Source organism: Rhopalosiphum padi, chromosome 3, assembly GCF_020882245.1.
Source record: "Rhopalosiphum padi isolate XX-2018 chromosome 3, ASM2088224v1, whole genome shotgun sequence".
In the NCBI taxonomy this organism is placed as follows: domain Eukaryota; kingdom Metazoa; phylum Arthropoda; class Insecta; order Hemiptera; family Aphididae; genus Rhopalosiphum; species Rhopalosiphum padi.
In genome coordinates this window covers 68,518,385-68,536,227 of record NC_083599.1, presented here as the reverse complement: position 1 = coordinate 68,536,227, position 17,843 = coordinate 68,518,385, and the positions used below count along the sequence as shown (strand labels likewise).

At 27.6% G+C, this 17,843-nt stretch overlaps 1 protein-coding gene across 2 annotated transcripts in view; it reads right to left on the bottom strand.

The window, feature by feature from the left end:
- The window catches only part of LOC132926494 (tyrosine-protein kinase receptor-like), a 360,502-nt gene that overhangs the window by 61,881 nt on the left and 280,778 nt on the right, over nucleotides 1-17,843 (bottom strand). For both annotated transcript variants that reach the window (XM_060990859.1, XM_060990860.1), the window contains exons 3-7: nucleotides 11,334-11,544; nucleotides 8,898-9,019; nucleotides 5,932-6,075; nucleotides 2,153-2,308; nucleotides 1,860-1,990 (exon numbers count right to left, since the gene is read on the bottom strand). In XM_060990859.1, the coding sequence (XP_060846842.1) occupies nucleotides 1,860-1,990; nucleotides 2,153-2,308; nucleotides 5,932-6,075; nucleotides 8,898-9,019; nucleotides 11,334-11,544 (764 nt within the window). The remainder of the gene's footprint in view (nucleotides 1-1,859; nucleotides 1,991-2,152; nucleotides 2,309-5,931; nucleotides 6,076-8,897; nucleotides 9,020-11,333; nucleotides 11,545-17,843) is intronic.

The following is a 17,843-nucleotide window of genomic DNA, read 5'->3' as shown; positions in this document are numbered from 1 at the left end:
ATCAGACATGTGGGTATAATGATATAATAAACAATATTAAATCAAAATGCATTAAGAGTATGTAATTCAATAACATAAACTGTCACAATAATTTACAGTTTCAAAATATTTAAATTTTTCATACGTTTTTATTTTGGATTTATCGAATGCAAGCAAAATTGAAAATATACTGATATTCTATATAACTATGTGCAAATTATTATAATATTATTATTAATTATTATTTATTATAATCTAAAAATGTCCTTTTTCAGTATGCAAAGTTATTAGTGACTTGTAACACATTTTCTCATAGAACCATTCTCTCGTCTGTCTAATTTAGGTTATCTCTTTCATACTACTCAACTTATTCTAAATTCTTGTTATCTTCCTGTCTTATTATACTTTGCTTAATTAAATCATATTGTTTTTTTACTTAACCACTTTTTATAAATTGTAAAATCTAGATTCTTATTTTTTTTTATCTGTGTATTATTGTGTCATATTGTTGAATTTGATTAATTATTAAGGCAATGCAAAAAAATATAATAAAATATACTGTTTTATTGGTAACCACGGCAACCAATCGATATGACACAACGGGGTAATACAAGGTATTCTATACATAACTCTATAGATCTCCAAAAGTAAATATTGCATTCATATGCACATTGATCTACATATTTTGTTTGATATTATATTCTAGCTGTTAAGAGCTCACGGATTCTCCGAACTTATTAGAAACTTGAACTTAAATATGTTTGTTTCACAATAAACGATAGTGCGTAAACACCTCAAGGTTTTTGCCAAAAACAACAAACTGTTGTTGGAAAATAATCAGAACCAGGATTAAATTATTAATCAAGGATTTTCTTGAGTTGTTTAGTTGTTTATCATACTAAAAATAATAATTGATTTTGCAAATCTAGCATGAACCATCCAATGTACCGAATAATGTGTTCTCATATATTATATGAAATTTGTGGCATGGCCTAAATACATACAATTTCACACACGAAAAATGACAACGAGGGAAATGGTTAAATTTCAAAACCACTGGTCCAGGAATATACAATTTCATTATTCGAACTTGTAGTTTATTTAATTTACTTCTATTATATTCATTTGTGAAAATGTACTTAAATTAATTATCTACATGAATCCTAATCAACATCATATTATGTGGTTTTTGGTTGAAAACTAAGAGTGGCTACGTCATGTCGCGGAACCCAATATTAATTGTGTCGAGATGAATGACATTAAAATGAAATTAAATGTTAATAATTGTAAGTTTAGACTATTTCTTTTCGAAAGTATAATACTCTTTTAATGTACTTTAGTGCGCTGTATTTTTCACTGTATGATCATCGCGTTATTATATTATTTACAGTTGAATGTTTAAATAAAATAAAATTAAAGTTGTAAAGTTGTAGAAATATATAAATTAAATACAACATAAATACCTAGTATACGGTTTAATATTATTGAACTATAATATATATATATATATAAGTATCAAGTTAGGAAGTATTATAAAAATGATACTTTATTAATAAATAATAATCGATTATATTTATTATTTAATATCGTACACGACAAATTAGAAGTACCTTCGTAATATTATGGCTGTGTCCAATAACCTTGGATTGAAATATTTTTAATTTAAAAACGAATTTACACTGTACAAATAATACAAGTAATTTATAATTCTTTGGTGCGATTTTTTTCTTTTTTATAATTTTGCGGTCGAAACCCTATAATCCATTCTTGCGGAATCTCATCGCGAATTCCGAGTGTTGTAGCCCGCGATAGATCTCCGAACAGAAAACAATTTTCTACTACGATAATAATACAGTGATTGGAATGCAACGGATACTCACATAACAAGAATTGTAATATTTCGATTCGGTGTCGGAACAATACGTCGGTGGCGGATGGAAATGTATACTGTCCATGCGCGCTGTCGCTCCGAGATACGAGGATTCCGACATGTCTACGTAAGCGTAGGTACCTGTGAAATAGAACAAAACAAAATACATTAAAAAAAAAAAAAAAAAACGGGAAAAAAATTCAACACATTTCATAGACACCGCAAGTAAATAATAAAAAAAAAAAATATATTTATTATTGATATTAGTTTTCGTTTGACATCCAAAGCGGGTCGTCATATTACCGGATCGGTTACGGAAAGTGTTATCCCATTTCGGACCGGTGAATTTGTATCGGTCGCCTTTGTACAGTTTCCACGTCAAAGACATCTCGCCCGACGTATTCCGCCATCCGCAGAATCCAGACTCGAACGTGCACCGGGCTTCGGTGGGCACGAGAACTGAAACGATGATGTACAGACAAAAATTAATAGGCGCGCGAGATTAATAATAATAATAATAATAATAATAATTGTGACGTGATATATTATTACATATTATTATATAATATTAAAGACGCGAGACGCGGCGATGGTCGTTTGTTATCGACTGCAAAATATAACGGCACAAGACTCGAAGTGGTTGTTTTTAACGAGTGAAAATTATTAGGTATACACGGTTAGGAGATTATAAATCTACCGCGTTTAAATCCGCGTTTTGCCGCGCCGACACAATAACGTGGTAGCAGTTCTGTGTAAATTATTATAGCGAACAGTTAGATTAACCGAAGAGTTCGAGTCGCGTTGATGTGGTTTTTGTTTCGCACGGCGAAAAATCGATGCGTTTTCCGGAAATTCTCGTCCAAAATGTAATACGATATTGTTGTTGTTGTGTCTAGAAAATGTGCAATCGTTATTATGCCACATAGACTATACCAATATGTTTGCGAGGCCTAAAATTATAAAGTGTTGAACACATATACCGACTATAATATAATAACAATAGCTCGCGACGGTTTCGCGGTTGCGCTTCGTTATCAAAATAATGGATGTTTTGTTCTTATTTCGCTATTGTACAATCAGATCGTTTTTGGGATACAACTCATATTGTTCACAACAGTAAATAATAATGTGCGCGGTTAATTAATGACTTCTGGTGATCGTATATATTATACAATGGACATTGCAAATTCTAGATGATACGATATGTTCGCGGGACGTCGACAATGCACGTTAATTTGGCGGAAAAAAAAGTCTTATACACAGTGCGTGGAATTTAATTATGTGTATTTTACGGTCGCGATCAAAGAACTGCGCATTCATATATCGAAATAAAAATACTAATGGACCAATTTTTTTTTTTTCATTCCGAATAGTCATAATATCAATATCACGATCGTGCCCGTTGGCTATGATAGATGCGATTTTTCATCCACCGCATCGAGTCCATTTTAAATGAAAATAAAGACGGACAATGGCGGCCTATGTCGGATATCGAAATTATTATTTCGTTAAAAAAATATATATATCATTATTTCCATAAAAATACAATACGATATAATAGCGTAGTAATACATTATTCTACGGGATTTACGAAAAAATGTACACACATAACGATGACAGATGAACGAAAGGGGCGCAATATTATTATAATCAATGTTCTGTGCGTTGTTCGGTTAAAATAATCTGACAAAGTCCTCCGTTCTGGTAACTAATGCTTTTAAAATAATAGACACTATAGTTAGCTAATATTCGAATCACTTTTGTAAGTTATGCGTAATATTAAGCACACGTACAGCATGGGGTTTCTATAATACTGTAAATAGTTTATTAGTTTATAATACTTTACATAAGATATATTTCATGACAATGTACAATAGGTACGCGACAAATATTATCGAATTCTCAATGTTGAAATTGTCATTAATAAAACTGTAAGCAAAAGCGTTTTAACATTACACTGATAATTACTATATCGAAGTTACTACATCACGGAGGTAATTATTATAACAATTAATTTATGGCATAATAAAAACAAAACAAAAAAACGTATACTACAGACCATAGAATAATTAATTATGATAAAACTAAGAAAATATTTCCTACGGGAAAAAATCATTTAACATTAGTCAACGGGTTTTTTTTTTATTAAAATATAGAAATTTTAATGTGGAAAACACGAGTTTAAACGGTTTATTATACAAAAATCAGGTACCTACCTAAAATAAAACATATTATATAACTAAAAATCAGTAGTGGTCTGAATACAGTTTAAATGGCGTCTTATTCCATTTTAACTTAGTACAATTCATACAGTGATAATTTGAAAGTTTAAATTGTAAAAAAAAACTCTCTGAACCTATTCGAAAATTATAAATAATATAGGTAATAAATCATGATATTACAATTTTAAGAGTTCGAAAACAAAATTCTTAAACTTAAAAATATTATCTATTCATAAATAAATAATTTTTTAGAATTTTCTTTTTATGACGGTTTTTTTTAATTTATACTTAATGGATGAAACATATGAAGCCATAGTACCTTATAATTTAGTTTTTAAAGTTATTGAAGCATTTTTGAATTTTTGAATAGTATATATAATATCATTTAGATAATAATATTAAGTCGACTATTAAAAATATTACACTCTAAGTTGTGTTACTATAATAGTATTGTATTAGAATGAGGTTTGGGACTTGGAATTTGTATTTACTTAACTACTTGTTGAAAACAAGGTGCAATATTATATTTTTTCTGAACCTCAAAAATTACAAAACATTCCAAACGATTACTTAAAGATACAATTTTCAATAATTATTATGAACCTCAAATTAGTCAAAATATTCAATTTATAATTTCACATTTTTAAAAAAGAATTCAAATACGTATTTGATTCTGAGAATCGTTTAAATTGTTCGAAAGTCATAACAAATTTTTAATTCAATTTTAGTCAATTAATATCATCTTAGGTAAATTAATATAAAAATATTACAATCATAGGAAGTCGTTTATTTTGAAATTCAACTGTAATTTATTTTATTCAGTGTTGTACAATATAATCTGGTTGTAACGATTATTAATAACAGACGCAACAACTAGTTGCATTCATAGACGCAGTTTAGAGGGTTTGGGAATTGTTTAATGTTAATTTAGATTTTAATAGTAACAAGTATCCATCCATAAGATAACATTGTAAAAAATAGAGGGGCACCCCCAGTTTTTTCATTGAAATTGCGCCCCTGGTTGAATTTCTAATATCCATGTGATATATAAAAAAATGTATGGTACTTATATTCATTTTTCCCCCTGCATTGTTGTCTCATTAGTATTCTGTACATTAATTCATAAACGAATAAACAATGTTTGTCAAACTTTTTGGCGTGACACAATGCCATATTTTTTGGTAAACACATACTTATTAAAAGTTTAAAATGTATTACCTTATAAAGGGTTGCGTTAATCTTTATCTGAGCATTTACCGTATTATTAAATTAATTAAAACATCTTTTTAAACGCGAAAATATTAAATATACAATATGTTAATAAGCTTCATATACAATCTAGTTTCACTATAATAATTTAAAGTACATCATATTTTGCCGGAGGTGTTAATAATTTACATGACTAATTTAAGGAAAATTAATTAATTCGGTTAATAATAAATTTTGATATAAAATATGCAGCACTGTAGTCTAAAATTTCAATATGTATAATAGACAGAGTAGAATAGTTATTATAAAATAATATGATTTAATTTGTGCCGTACATTGGATTTATACATATATTTCCGACGTACATCAAACCAATTTAATATTCGAAACATTTTACACCGTTGTTATTAATAGTATTATATGAAAGCAAGTGGTTTTCATTTTATCTTTTTCTAGTGATTTGGGTGTTTTTGATTTTATGTTTTTTATCGCGATCGAGTACTTTACCAAAATCAATCAATGTTCGTGAAATCTAGAAGAGACCATAATATGTTCGTGTTGCGCGCTTCTACGAAAGAAACAAACTATACCTGCACACCAATAAATGTATGGGCAATATCTGTTGAAAAATAAAATATATTATGTACTTACAACAGTTTTCGGTTTCATCTGTTTCGTCGGGACAGTCTGGACTGATGTCACATACATGATGATACGGTATACATGTCATGTTATCGGAACACAAAAAATGCGAGTCTGTTGGACAACCGTTATCAGTGATGCCGGTAAAGTATTCTGGAAAATAAAATTTCGCACAATTAAAATGAATAACAGAAATATAAAGTTTTTGAACAATATCGGGTAATCACAGAATATTATATAAATTCCCATTTTTATAAATAAATAGGTAAGTAAAAACGTACGTTATCGTTATTTTATTTTGTTTGATTTTATCATTGTTATTTTATTATCATAGCATATTGTATACGAGTGCAACTAAACGCTATGTTACATTATATAATTAATAATTTATTAGAAGTATTATAGTTGGTGGGATATTTTCTAATCATATACGTGAAATGCTTACAACAACAGTCAAGAATATTTGTTTTATACCTAAATTGTAAATATAGTGGACTATTACACGGAATTCTATTATGTCGCAACAAATGAGAAAAATACAGTAAACATCTAAAAATAAACGGCCGTCGAGCATAAAGTAAAAGATGTTTTTCAACAAAATACACTTTTCGGTTTCTTTTGATAAAACAAACGTAGTGCATGCATAAAATATCCCGGTCGGTCGCTGTTTTACCTACTGAAAGACCAGAGATTACAAAAGGTAAATTTTCTGGTGGGAAAAAAATGAATAGGCAGCATATAAATGGTCAGCTATAAATAACATCTCAAATAAACCTGGGCAATGTTAACATCCAGGCGCCTTGTATTTGTTTATAAAAATAAATAGTATGATATACAAAGGTGTGAATCCTGCTATTTTAAATGGTATTTTCCTTGTCCGTAAATAATATTTGTTTTATTTTTGAATTCCAGCGACTCGTGATAATTGCTTGTTGACGATGTTTTTATTATTATTATTTTTTTTTTTAAATGAAATCTTTAATATTCATAACCTATATTAAGTATAACAATGAATCTGTAAACGTCTCGAAAAGCTTTGAAGAGCGTTTTCGTGAATAATTCGTGAACCACGATGTGTAATAAATTGCAAATTTTGTATTTTTTTTATAAAGTACCTACTCTTTTTGTTTGATGAATTTAAAACGTTTGTGGTCTTAAGAACTATATAAAATACCATCGAAGTATAACTAATTAGTCTTTATTTTCGATCGAATTCAAAATCATGTTCTGTTTTAGATGGTTACAATATAGATTTGCCGCGTTAACTAAAACCGTACGTGCAACCCTCGACAGCCGAACAAACAATATTCATAACCAATATTCACCAACAATAAATAGGTAACAACTACAGCCAATAACCGTCATACAGTATACGCACGTACTTCCATGCGAAAGTCATGACGATACCTTTTATATGAAACAATGATTAAACAATGATATTATATAACCATATTATGGCAGAAAATCAAAATTATTCGTTGTCCCGCAGTACGTAGTATAATTAGGCCCGAAAAAAAAAAGGTTTTGAGGTCACTGACGACCGAATCATTAAAGTAGTTAAACTAAATACGATAATATTATTCCAGTCTTGAAACGATTAATCGTCGGACATGTAGTATAGAAGTATATAATCAAAATACACATAATTCATAATTCGGACACAAAAATCATGGCATGGTAATTTTTGATGTGAGACCACGCAAGACCTTTTTAGTGTATATTCATGTATAATGTATAATATATGTATATATGTATATATATATATATATATATATATACAGGATGTAACAGATAGATAACTGACTTTTGGAATAACTTTTGATTTAATTAATATTTTCAACTTTTTTTTATTATTTATGATTAAGAGACCTTAGTACTACATGTGTATAATTTAATTATTTTTATGTTTATTTTTTAGTACTGAAAATAAAAAAAATTAAAATTTGATTTAAATTTTTTGGATAAATTTAAAATAGCCAAATTGTGAATTTGATTATAAGAACAATTTTGATGGTAAAAAGATTTATCTTAGTCAAGTAGTTTATTTTTTTAGAATTTTTTTATCAATATTTTTTGATTAAATTATTTTAGAACGTAATAACTTTTTAAAAATGTGATTTTTTTTAAAACTTTAAAATTGTTTTAAAAAATTTTGAAAACATCCTATAATATTAACAATTATTGTCATACGTTTATGTAGTATAATTTTTTTTTTTTTTGATCAAGTCTATCCGTTACACGCTGTATATGCATATCATAATAGTACCTCATGTTCGAGACCATATCCTAAAACAAACTCGTCTCCAACTCTTTCCGACCAGCTTATTCTCTCATATTGGTTTTTGGATCTACTGCTTTCTTTTCCACGCAATCATCCCATTTCAGGCCATTGTCTACTCTTGCCATTGATCCGGAAGAACACCCTTCTTCAATTACCATTGTTATCATGGTATCATTTTTCCAGGGGCCGCCCACCGTACGTACATCTTTTTTCACGATTTCCCGCATAGCGCATAACAGTTCAAACGATTTTTTCCGCGTATTTTTCTACACTCCCCACGTTGTGGATTTCAGTACGGGCCATAGATTTACCATAGTATTTTACTTTCAATATGCCGAGCCTTAAATTTTTCTAGGAGTCATTAAAGTTGACAGGTCGTTACAAATTCACGTTAGTTTTGATTTTTATGTTTTTAAATAATATGATTCTGAATCGCAATAGGTAAGATTTCAACTATAAAATATTATTCATTAATTATTTGTATTATTTTCGATAATTATCTTCCTGGTTCATCACCTTAGATGTAAGTATTATATTTTATTTAGTTTTTAATAAATTAAATTGATTTATTTTACAATATTCAATTTATATATTATATAAATTAATTATGTTATATATTTAACTTTTATTGTTATTATTTTAATATAATTCTCATTTATTATCAATTTGAATGTAATATAATTTGTATAATTACCTGGTAAGCAATCTTCTAGTCTAATATCATCAATGGCAACATGTGATCCAAGCTTGATATTTATTTCAATAATAACTTGCTTTGTCTGTCGACCCAACAATACCTTCTTTTTCTCCCAATTTCTATAAAAATATAAACAATCATCAAAGACACGAAGCTTTCAGTTATTTATTTAAATAAAGTAACTGTTATTATTTGAAATAATTTATGAAAAAAAAAAAATATAATAAAAACATTTGTAGTTAGGTATATAAGTTATTTAGTAGTAGTCAAATATCTGATGTACGAAAAAAAAAACTGAAAAAAAATGTTCTACTCGTGAACAAACGTTGGTGGTAAAATGCGTTGTGATACGTATAGGTAATATGCATATTTTTATAAAATACTATAATAAATAACACAAATATTGATTAAATATTAGTAAACATACAACAATCAATATAATTATTAATACGTCTAAGTCTCAAGTAACTATCGTTTTGTATCTAGGATATATATATATATTACTGGCAATGTGGAATACCGGGCAATGTAAATCACGAATTTTTTTTTAATTATTTCATAATATTTAGATTTACTAATAAAAGTACTGTTAGTCTTTTTCGTTTCGATAACTTTGTTCAAATGTTCGTAAAATTTGGATTCCATTTTTAAAACATGTATAAAGTATCCATTTTTATTAACCAACTATATTAAACTATCAATATGGCGTTTTAATTTTTAAGTGAGTTATGTGCATTTTTATATATTAATATTTTATGTAATATTTTAAGTTTGACAATATATATATATATTATTTCACTATTGTATTAAACTAACATCAAACTAGAATTTATAAATACAAAAGTCGGTATGCTGTTATTTTATAAACGCATTTAAAAAGAATACAGCACATTCAGAAACGACATCCACTTAAGGAAAACCAATTTGTATGAAATTGGTAATTTGTATAATATTATCTATGTATATATACAGTTCATGTGTAAAAATGTCGTAACTGTAAAATGATTCATGTCCATAAATCATAATACATGGAAACGAATATAACAATAAACAATTATTGATAAAGTAATACGGATATTTATGTATACATAAACTTCGTGAAACTTTGATGCTTGAGCAACTCGTTGCAACTTACTCGTAACAATTTTTTTACGGTATTTATCTTTATAAGTCATTTCTACGTGTGATTTATTCGTTCACGGCGTACATCGCCCAGCAATAAAAACTTTAACTTTAACTTTTTGCAATAAAGTTTCATTTTGTAAAAAATTTTGATTAATTATGAATACTTATAGTAATATATCACGACAAATTGTACGTCTATTATTACCCTCATTGAAATTCCTCATTAATTATTAGGTTTTATTCTACTATATCTATATTTTATAAGATAATAAAATATCATGGTCTTGAATTATTATTATAAACATTGAGAAACTCTTAGCTGTTACATCCTCTACAATATTAATACCCCGACCGGTCAAACTTCCAGTTAAGTTAGGTTGATGTAGAAAATTTATAAATGCATGCTTGACATCAACACAATTTATTACATTCAAAAGTTTTCAAATTAAAAACGTGTTACCATTAATTAGTATCTAAATATTTATTAGCTGTTCAAAATATTACGAAATTATATTAATCGTGTATAACATAAAATGGTGGTGTATAGTTGCAGGTATCATCCACTATGAAAACAATTTACTTAGAATATTATGAAATATTGAGTAAATAGCACCAAATTTTCAAAGTTAACATACAAATGTGATAAGTGCTCTAGTTTTTTATTATTAATATTTTATGTAAAATACAAATAATAATTACAAAAATGTTTTCAGCTTTTACTGTTACATTATTCAGAAAAATATTCATTACTTCCGAGTTAGCGTGAATGCTTTAATTGTTATGTTATTAATTATTATCATTCAGATTATCAAAACTGCCATGATATCAGAATTTATTTTATACCATAATCGACATCGTTGATTTTTTTCTACACTACCTATTATGTTCTCACGAGCATACTCAAAAAGGGGGTTGAAATCAAAATATGGTTTTGCAATTATATCTAAAAAAGTCACCATGTTTATTAGCAGTATGGAGGTTGTAGTGTGGGAAAACGCCTTACTTCCATTTTTGAAAATGAGGAAACATATAATTGTATTTACATTATAATAGTCGATTCTAGTCACCTAAAATACGATTCATAGATGTCACGTCACGATAGCCCGAAAGTATTTAAAAATATTCTAATAAGCCTAGAGTTAAATTAATGTTTTTTTTTTATGATCGACTAATAATTATTTTGTGTATTTTGTCGGGCGCAGAACTTGTGTACATTAAAACAATATATTATATCTACAAAACGCCGTCAAGCTGCCGTTGCCCCGTTGATGATAGTTGCATAACGTTTAAGGGTGGTTTTATACTTACACGGGAGAGTTGTTTTCGACATTATCCTGAATTAATGATGTATAATTCTCAGTCTTTAGCATTATTGACACTTGACTGGGCACACTGACGTTGGTGTGCATTTGAAATGACAGTGAACACCCGTTGTTGTCGAACACCCCAACGGTGTAGTACGGGCTCCGTATGTAGATATGTGAAGTGTCCTTATGACCGTAAATGAACAAGAAATTCCCTGTGAACAAACATAGTACGATTAATGATATTATAACGACCGAATTCCACTGGCATGTCTATTTTTTCAATCGAAGTCACGGATTGTGTTATTACTCGGAAAGCCGATAACCGTTTTTCGAGGAAATACGATCGTTTTGAAAGTTTCTGGTTTAGAAAAATGTAAAACCATCAAAATCATGAAACTTTTGGTACACGGACATTTCAAATCGACATCGCAATAAATGTCTTAAAAGGCGTATTTACTATTTTTGACACGTTTTCAGACCTAAGTCATAGTATTTTCAATACCTTTTCAGTTTTATTTTGAACATTGTCATAAACAATGTATCCTAACGAATTGATATACTTATATAAAAATCGGTGCTTTTACATAATGATGTTGAGTTTTCAGTTTTTCTTCGTGATAACATTGAAGGATTTAGTCAATACAACTATATATAATGATCACATTTACAGAACGTTCAAATTTTTTTCCAATGATAATTTATCAGTATTATAATGCTTCATGTACAATCAAAAATTCTTAATGACTTATAACAATTTTTACCAAAAAAATACGTTATATTAGCGAATAATATAATTATAATATTGTTTTGAAATAATGAATTAATTCTGAATGAGGCTTAGTAGTAGTATTTTTATAATTCATAATATTATATTATATATAATTTATATAACATAAATAAATAAATATTTTTCCAGTTTTGGGTAATGGATAATGGTAGATCATTGATTTTACGACAAACATAATAGATAATAACCTTTGTGAACATTCTATAAGCTAAGAGTCAAGTTTCTATAAATCAACAATTTGAAAGGATTTCAGACAATATAATTTTTATATTTAAACGTGTTAATGCATTTGTGATGTTTACACATTTGATTTTAAATCATTATAATTGATAAGAAAAATATGAAAAGATTAATGGAACGGTGTCTGGTTTGAGGACGATTTCAGTATTTAAATATACTGCGTCTCAAATTACTGATAAGTCAAGGAAAAAACAATGTTATTCATACGAATGCACTAAAATATATTAAACGTGCAGTTTTATAATATGCATTTGCATTTTATTTTTATAAAATATGTATTTATATCCAAATCATTTTTTTTATATGTTTTCTATTGCTTTATATTATTTTTGTTACCGTAGGGGTCTCGACACCGAACGTTTTTAATGAGTTGAATATAGACAATTTTCTAAGTTTGTGCGTGATGTTAATGTGAGCGTTTTAAGTGATCATTAGTGTGACTGTAGTGTAAAATAAATAGTGGAGAGGTCTTGCAAGTACACGCACATGTCAATAACGAACTACATGAATATTAATTATTTTTTATCTAGATATTTTCAAGTTTTTATTTATTTTATCTTTATCTTTACCCATATAAATTCTTACATTTTATATTTCATATTCATCTATAGACACATTTATGGATTTGAGATAGTTATATTTATATTCATATCGAATCAGATGTTGAATACGTGGTAACTAAAACAATACGCAAACGATGGAAGTTTCAGGCACTGGTCATACTGTTAAATGAGTATATGAAATTAATTTTGTACTATATTGACGATAAGTGGTGAGTGGTGACGAGACTGTTTTTAAGTGAAACGCACAAATAAAGTGCACGAGTCAGATGACAAATGGAAAAGTGTAGAAAAAAAATATGATTACCCGGAATATGGGTGGTAATAACCGTGGAGTTTTGAGATAATATCGAGTGTGCCGAGGAATCCTTCGGTAATATAATAATACAGTTTATGTGTGTATATACCATGATATATACCACAAATTTGAGATTACGAATACTCGGGACGGAAGCAGAAGACGTCCTAATGCCGAGGTCGATGGTAAATAATGCTGCAGGCGGTTGTGCAGCGGACGTTTGCGGTATTCCATCAAAGGATCTTGTTTCGTCCTTGCGGTGATCGGATTTTGGCGAAATCGACTTCCAATATAATTAATAGGTAGGCGATATCGGTACGACAGACGCATATAGTTCCAAGAATAATTTAGTACTCGCAAAGATATTTGTGGTGGTCCACGAAACCACATATGCTGTAAAGCGACACGGTTGTAAATATATAGTATTCCAGGTACTACTGCAGCTGCAGGCACTCCTTTACACAAATCTCATAATTTTGGTTACGAATATCACGAGTTATATTCTACCGAGTCTCTATAGTGGTTCTGTCTCGTCGAAGCGCGCCGATCTCACTGTATTTTATAGGGATCTATGCGTATTGTGTGTATATATTTTTTTTTCTCAAATGAAAAAACATAAACAAATTTTTCGTTATTTCAGCGATTCCGGTCAAATCTGTAGTCGTATGTTTTTAAGTATATTGTTGTAAATAAGGAGATGTTTTTTTTGTTTAAATCTATTGTATATAACCATTGTTCGAATAAATTTAACGACGAAATCTGGCACTTTATACGCATGTTGCCTTAGTCACGAGTATAATAGTATAATAGAATGATTTTACTTTCATAATGATATTATTATTATTATTATTATTATTATTATACTATCGTAAGTTGTGAGTTGACTCGAATTTACTCAAGTATAAATAACAATGTGCAAAATAATCATTTATTTACGATTGTTGCGATATTAGACGCCCGAAGACATGACATCATTGTAATTGCATTTCGAAAATTCTAAGAATGTTTTTATACCGGTATTATATGGTTATATTGGTGATATGCTTGGTGAGTACAAATAAGTAATAACATACTGTTTATAATTGGCACATATACCGTTCCCATCATTGTGGCGTATTCAATCTAATCCTTTGTGACAGTAACTCATACCTGTCATGATATAATAACTGTTTGATGGTTTTAATTGCACGATTTTACTGTCAAGGACTGCACACCTACTTTGATATAAATAATGATACCAATCGTATTATTATTACAAGAGGTAAAAACTGTTGTAGGCTCTGTGTTCACTGCAATATTTGTAAATATATATAATAATGTAATGATTTATAAGACGTTTGCGTAAGTTATACGATGAGTTATTCGTATATTTACCTTATAGTAGGTACCTAATCATACGAGTATTTAAGTTACAATAACTATTTATGCAAATTAACAGCAACAAAAAATAGTAACGTGTGAACTAAGTACCGATGAACAGTGAAAATAAATACTTGTATTTGAAAAAAAAACGTAAAAAAAATGTTTAAATTTTCTTAATATCACACTGTCTTACATTTATTTAACGTTATTTTTTTTAACTTTTTTATTTTTACAATATTTTCGAAAAATATTAAAAAATATCAAAAGTTTATTTTGTGAATTATCACATGTAGGAATACAGTTTTTTTTCGATACAATAATATTGTTTTTCCATAACATTGTGACAACGAACACTATACAGATAATTTTTCTTTAAAACTAGTTTTTTCACTTATATACATATACAATTATAAAATAATATAAAATACCGATAAAAAAATATTTTTTTTCAATATGGTTCTATTGACTATAATAAGTAATTAACACAACAATAACATAATCTTTTTTTTATTCCACTATTGCATTTATATATCAAATAAAACGTATGTATTAATTTTAATTTGTACATAATTCTGATTTGTATCAGAATGTTTAAATAATTTATTAATGTTTTTCGTTAATTTCGTAGTATTTTGATGATAAATAATATTTTATATCAAACGATATTATTATAATTTAAACAACTTTGAAATGTCTGGTCACCTATTATTTTTATTGTTTGTAACTGAAAAATTTGATGAAATATGAAATGTTTTAGTTTAATGTTCAAGTATATCTAGCCAGACTGGTCGTATAAAATATAATTGTTTTCTCGTTTATTCCAGTAGTAAAAGTTACAATCCGATAAGTACGAAGTGTCTCTAGAATAATATTTAAAATAAAAAGAAATATTTTTTATTGTATTATAATATTATACTAGGTATGCATAATATAATATGATATGATTATTATAGGTATGATCATTTTAAACTATTAGATTTTGTATTGATACTCTTGATAATAAGAATAAAATAAACAATAATATGCAAAATTAGTAAGTTGATATTATAATATTTATATCTTTGGATACTTGATACATTTAATTTATTTTTAAGTAATTATTAGAAAATTTCAACGCATAATTTTTATTCGAATACGAAATTGCTAGTAGGTATACAAATTTAAATAAATGGGCGAATAGGCATCCTCGAGCTTATGGCCACTATACTAAATCAGGGTGTCCCACGCAGATCTGACAAATTAAATAATGAAATAACTTTTGTTCTAATCAATATTTTTATAAAATTTCTTTTAAATATAAGTCATATGCACTTGCGCTACATTTTTAGTATACATTTTTTATCTTTTATTTTTTAATACCAAAAATAAAAAACTTGAAAATTGATTAAAAAAATTTCAAAAATATTCAAAATAGCCAATTTGTAAATCTGATTTAAAAAAAAAATTAGATAGTAAAAACATTTATTTAAGTCCAATGGCTGATTTTTTACAAATTTTTTAAATATCAATATTCTCGTTAGGTAAATTGATATCTAGTTTATGTTAGAAACATTATAATTTCAAAAAATATAATTTTTTTTAAAAATATTTTATATAAACATTTTTAAATAGGTGCATGTTAAAATCCAACTGAATTTGGCCCCCTCAATATTAAATTTGATTTTACTCAAAACTAGATGATTTGCAATTATTTGGTGGTATTTTGAAATCGATTGGACAAAGTGGAGGGGCCAACTTCATGTACATCTATTATGTAATGTTTTACACAAACTAGATCGTAATTTACTTAACGAGAATAATATTGATATTTAAAAAAATTATAAAAAATCAGCCACTGGACTTAAATAAATGTTTTTAACATCTAAATTTTTTTTTAAATTAAATTTACAAATTTGCTATTTTAACCTAACTTTTGGAAAATTTTTTATCAATTTTTTAGTATTTCATTTTCAGTATTAAAAAATAAAAATAAAAAATGTATACTAAAAATGTAGGGCAAGAATTATATTTAAAAGATTTTTTTTTAAAATATTGATTAGAACAAAAGTTATTTCATTTGTCAGATCTTCGTGGGACATCCCGTATTTTAGGCTCTTTACAAAACTTCCAATAATAAAATGTACCATAAATTATAAAAAGTCAAGAATAGTAAGCATTTTGTTAATAATAATGTCTTTTTCATTTAATTGAAAAATGAAAAAAAAAACAAGTTTATTTTAATTTGACTATATTGAGAAATTGTATTATAAGTTGAATTGTATTTCACGGGCTTTGAGCATGACTACTAACTCAGCAATGACATCATTGAAATGTATTGTTGAAGTCAATGTATTTTACGCAGATAAAAGAGCCAGCGAGTTTAATCGTTCTTGACTCTTTGTTGATTTTAGCCACGTCTTCAATGAATTTCCCAACTGACTGAAACACCATTTTGTTTCTGCTCAAGTCACTGGAATAGTGTAAGATATTCGAAGACTAAAACACATGTTTACAGAAATTGTCTGCAAATTTTTCCACGTTAATTGAGTTTAATAGTTCGAGTGATGGCATTACAATATATTTTTGAAATATTGAAGGATATATAGTTTTCAGTTGTAACGTTTCATGATACGTCATATTTTCAGATAAATCTGATTTGTATTTTTGTACAAGTGATTGTTCTTTTAATTCTAATTTTTCATTAGTCAGTAATAAAAAATTGAAAAACGGCTCAAAAATATTACAAATATTATTATTATCTGACAAAATAAAGTCAATTGTGTAGCGAATCACGTAATTTCTAAATACCATTTCGGATTCAGTATTCTCAGAAGAGGATGTTGAATAAGTTTATAAAGTTTCGTCGAAAAATATTTTTATTTTTTTTTTTTATTTGCCTTACTGTGTTATGTGCGAAAATTGGTATTGTTTGCATTATTTAGCTACTTGCTGCGAATCGAATAGAATTTCAGGCCAACTATCTCGTATATTTTGTAAGTATTTTTTTTTAAATCTGAGAGTTCATTTATACATATAATGATATTCCTATTTTTTGTATAATAAAATTTCTTTGATCAATATACGACAGTATTTTATACCAAAATGAAGAAAATTGCCACTTAGGCTATATCTGGTGCAGACAAATTTTAATTAAAAAGCAGGTCAATCTCAAAAGTTGAATTAGAAAATTGTGTAATAAAACGACGAACCCAAGGTGAATACATAAGGTGTCGTCACTCTGGTCCCCTATGCATACACACTCTTGATTGAAATTATTATCACAGT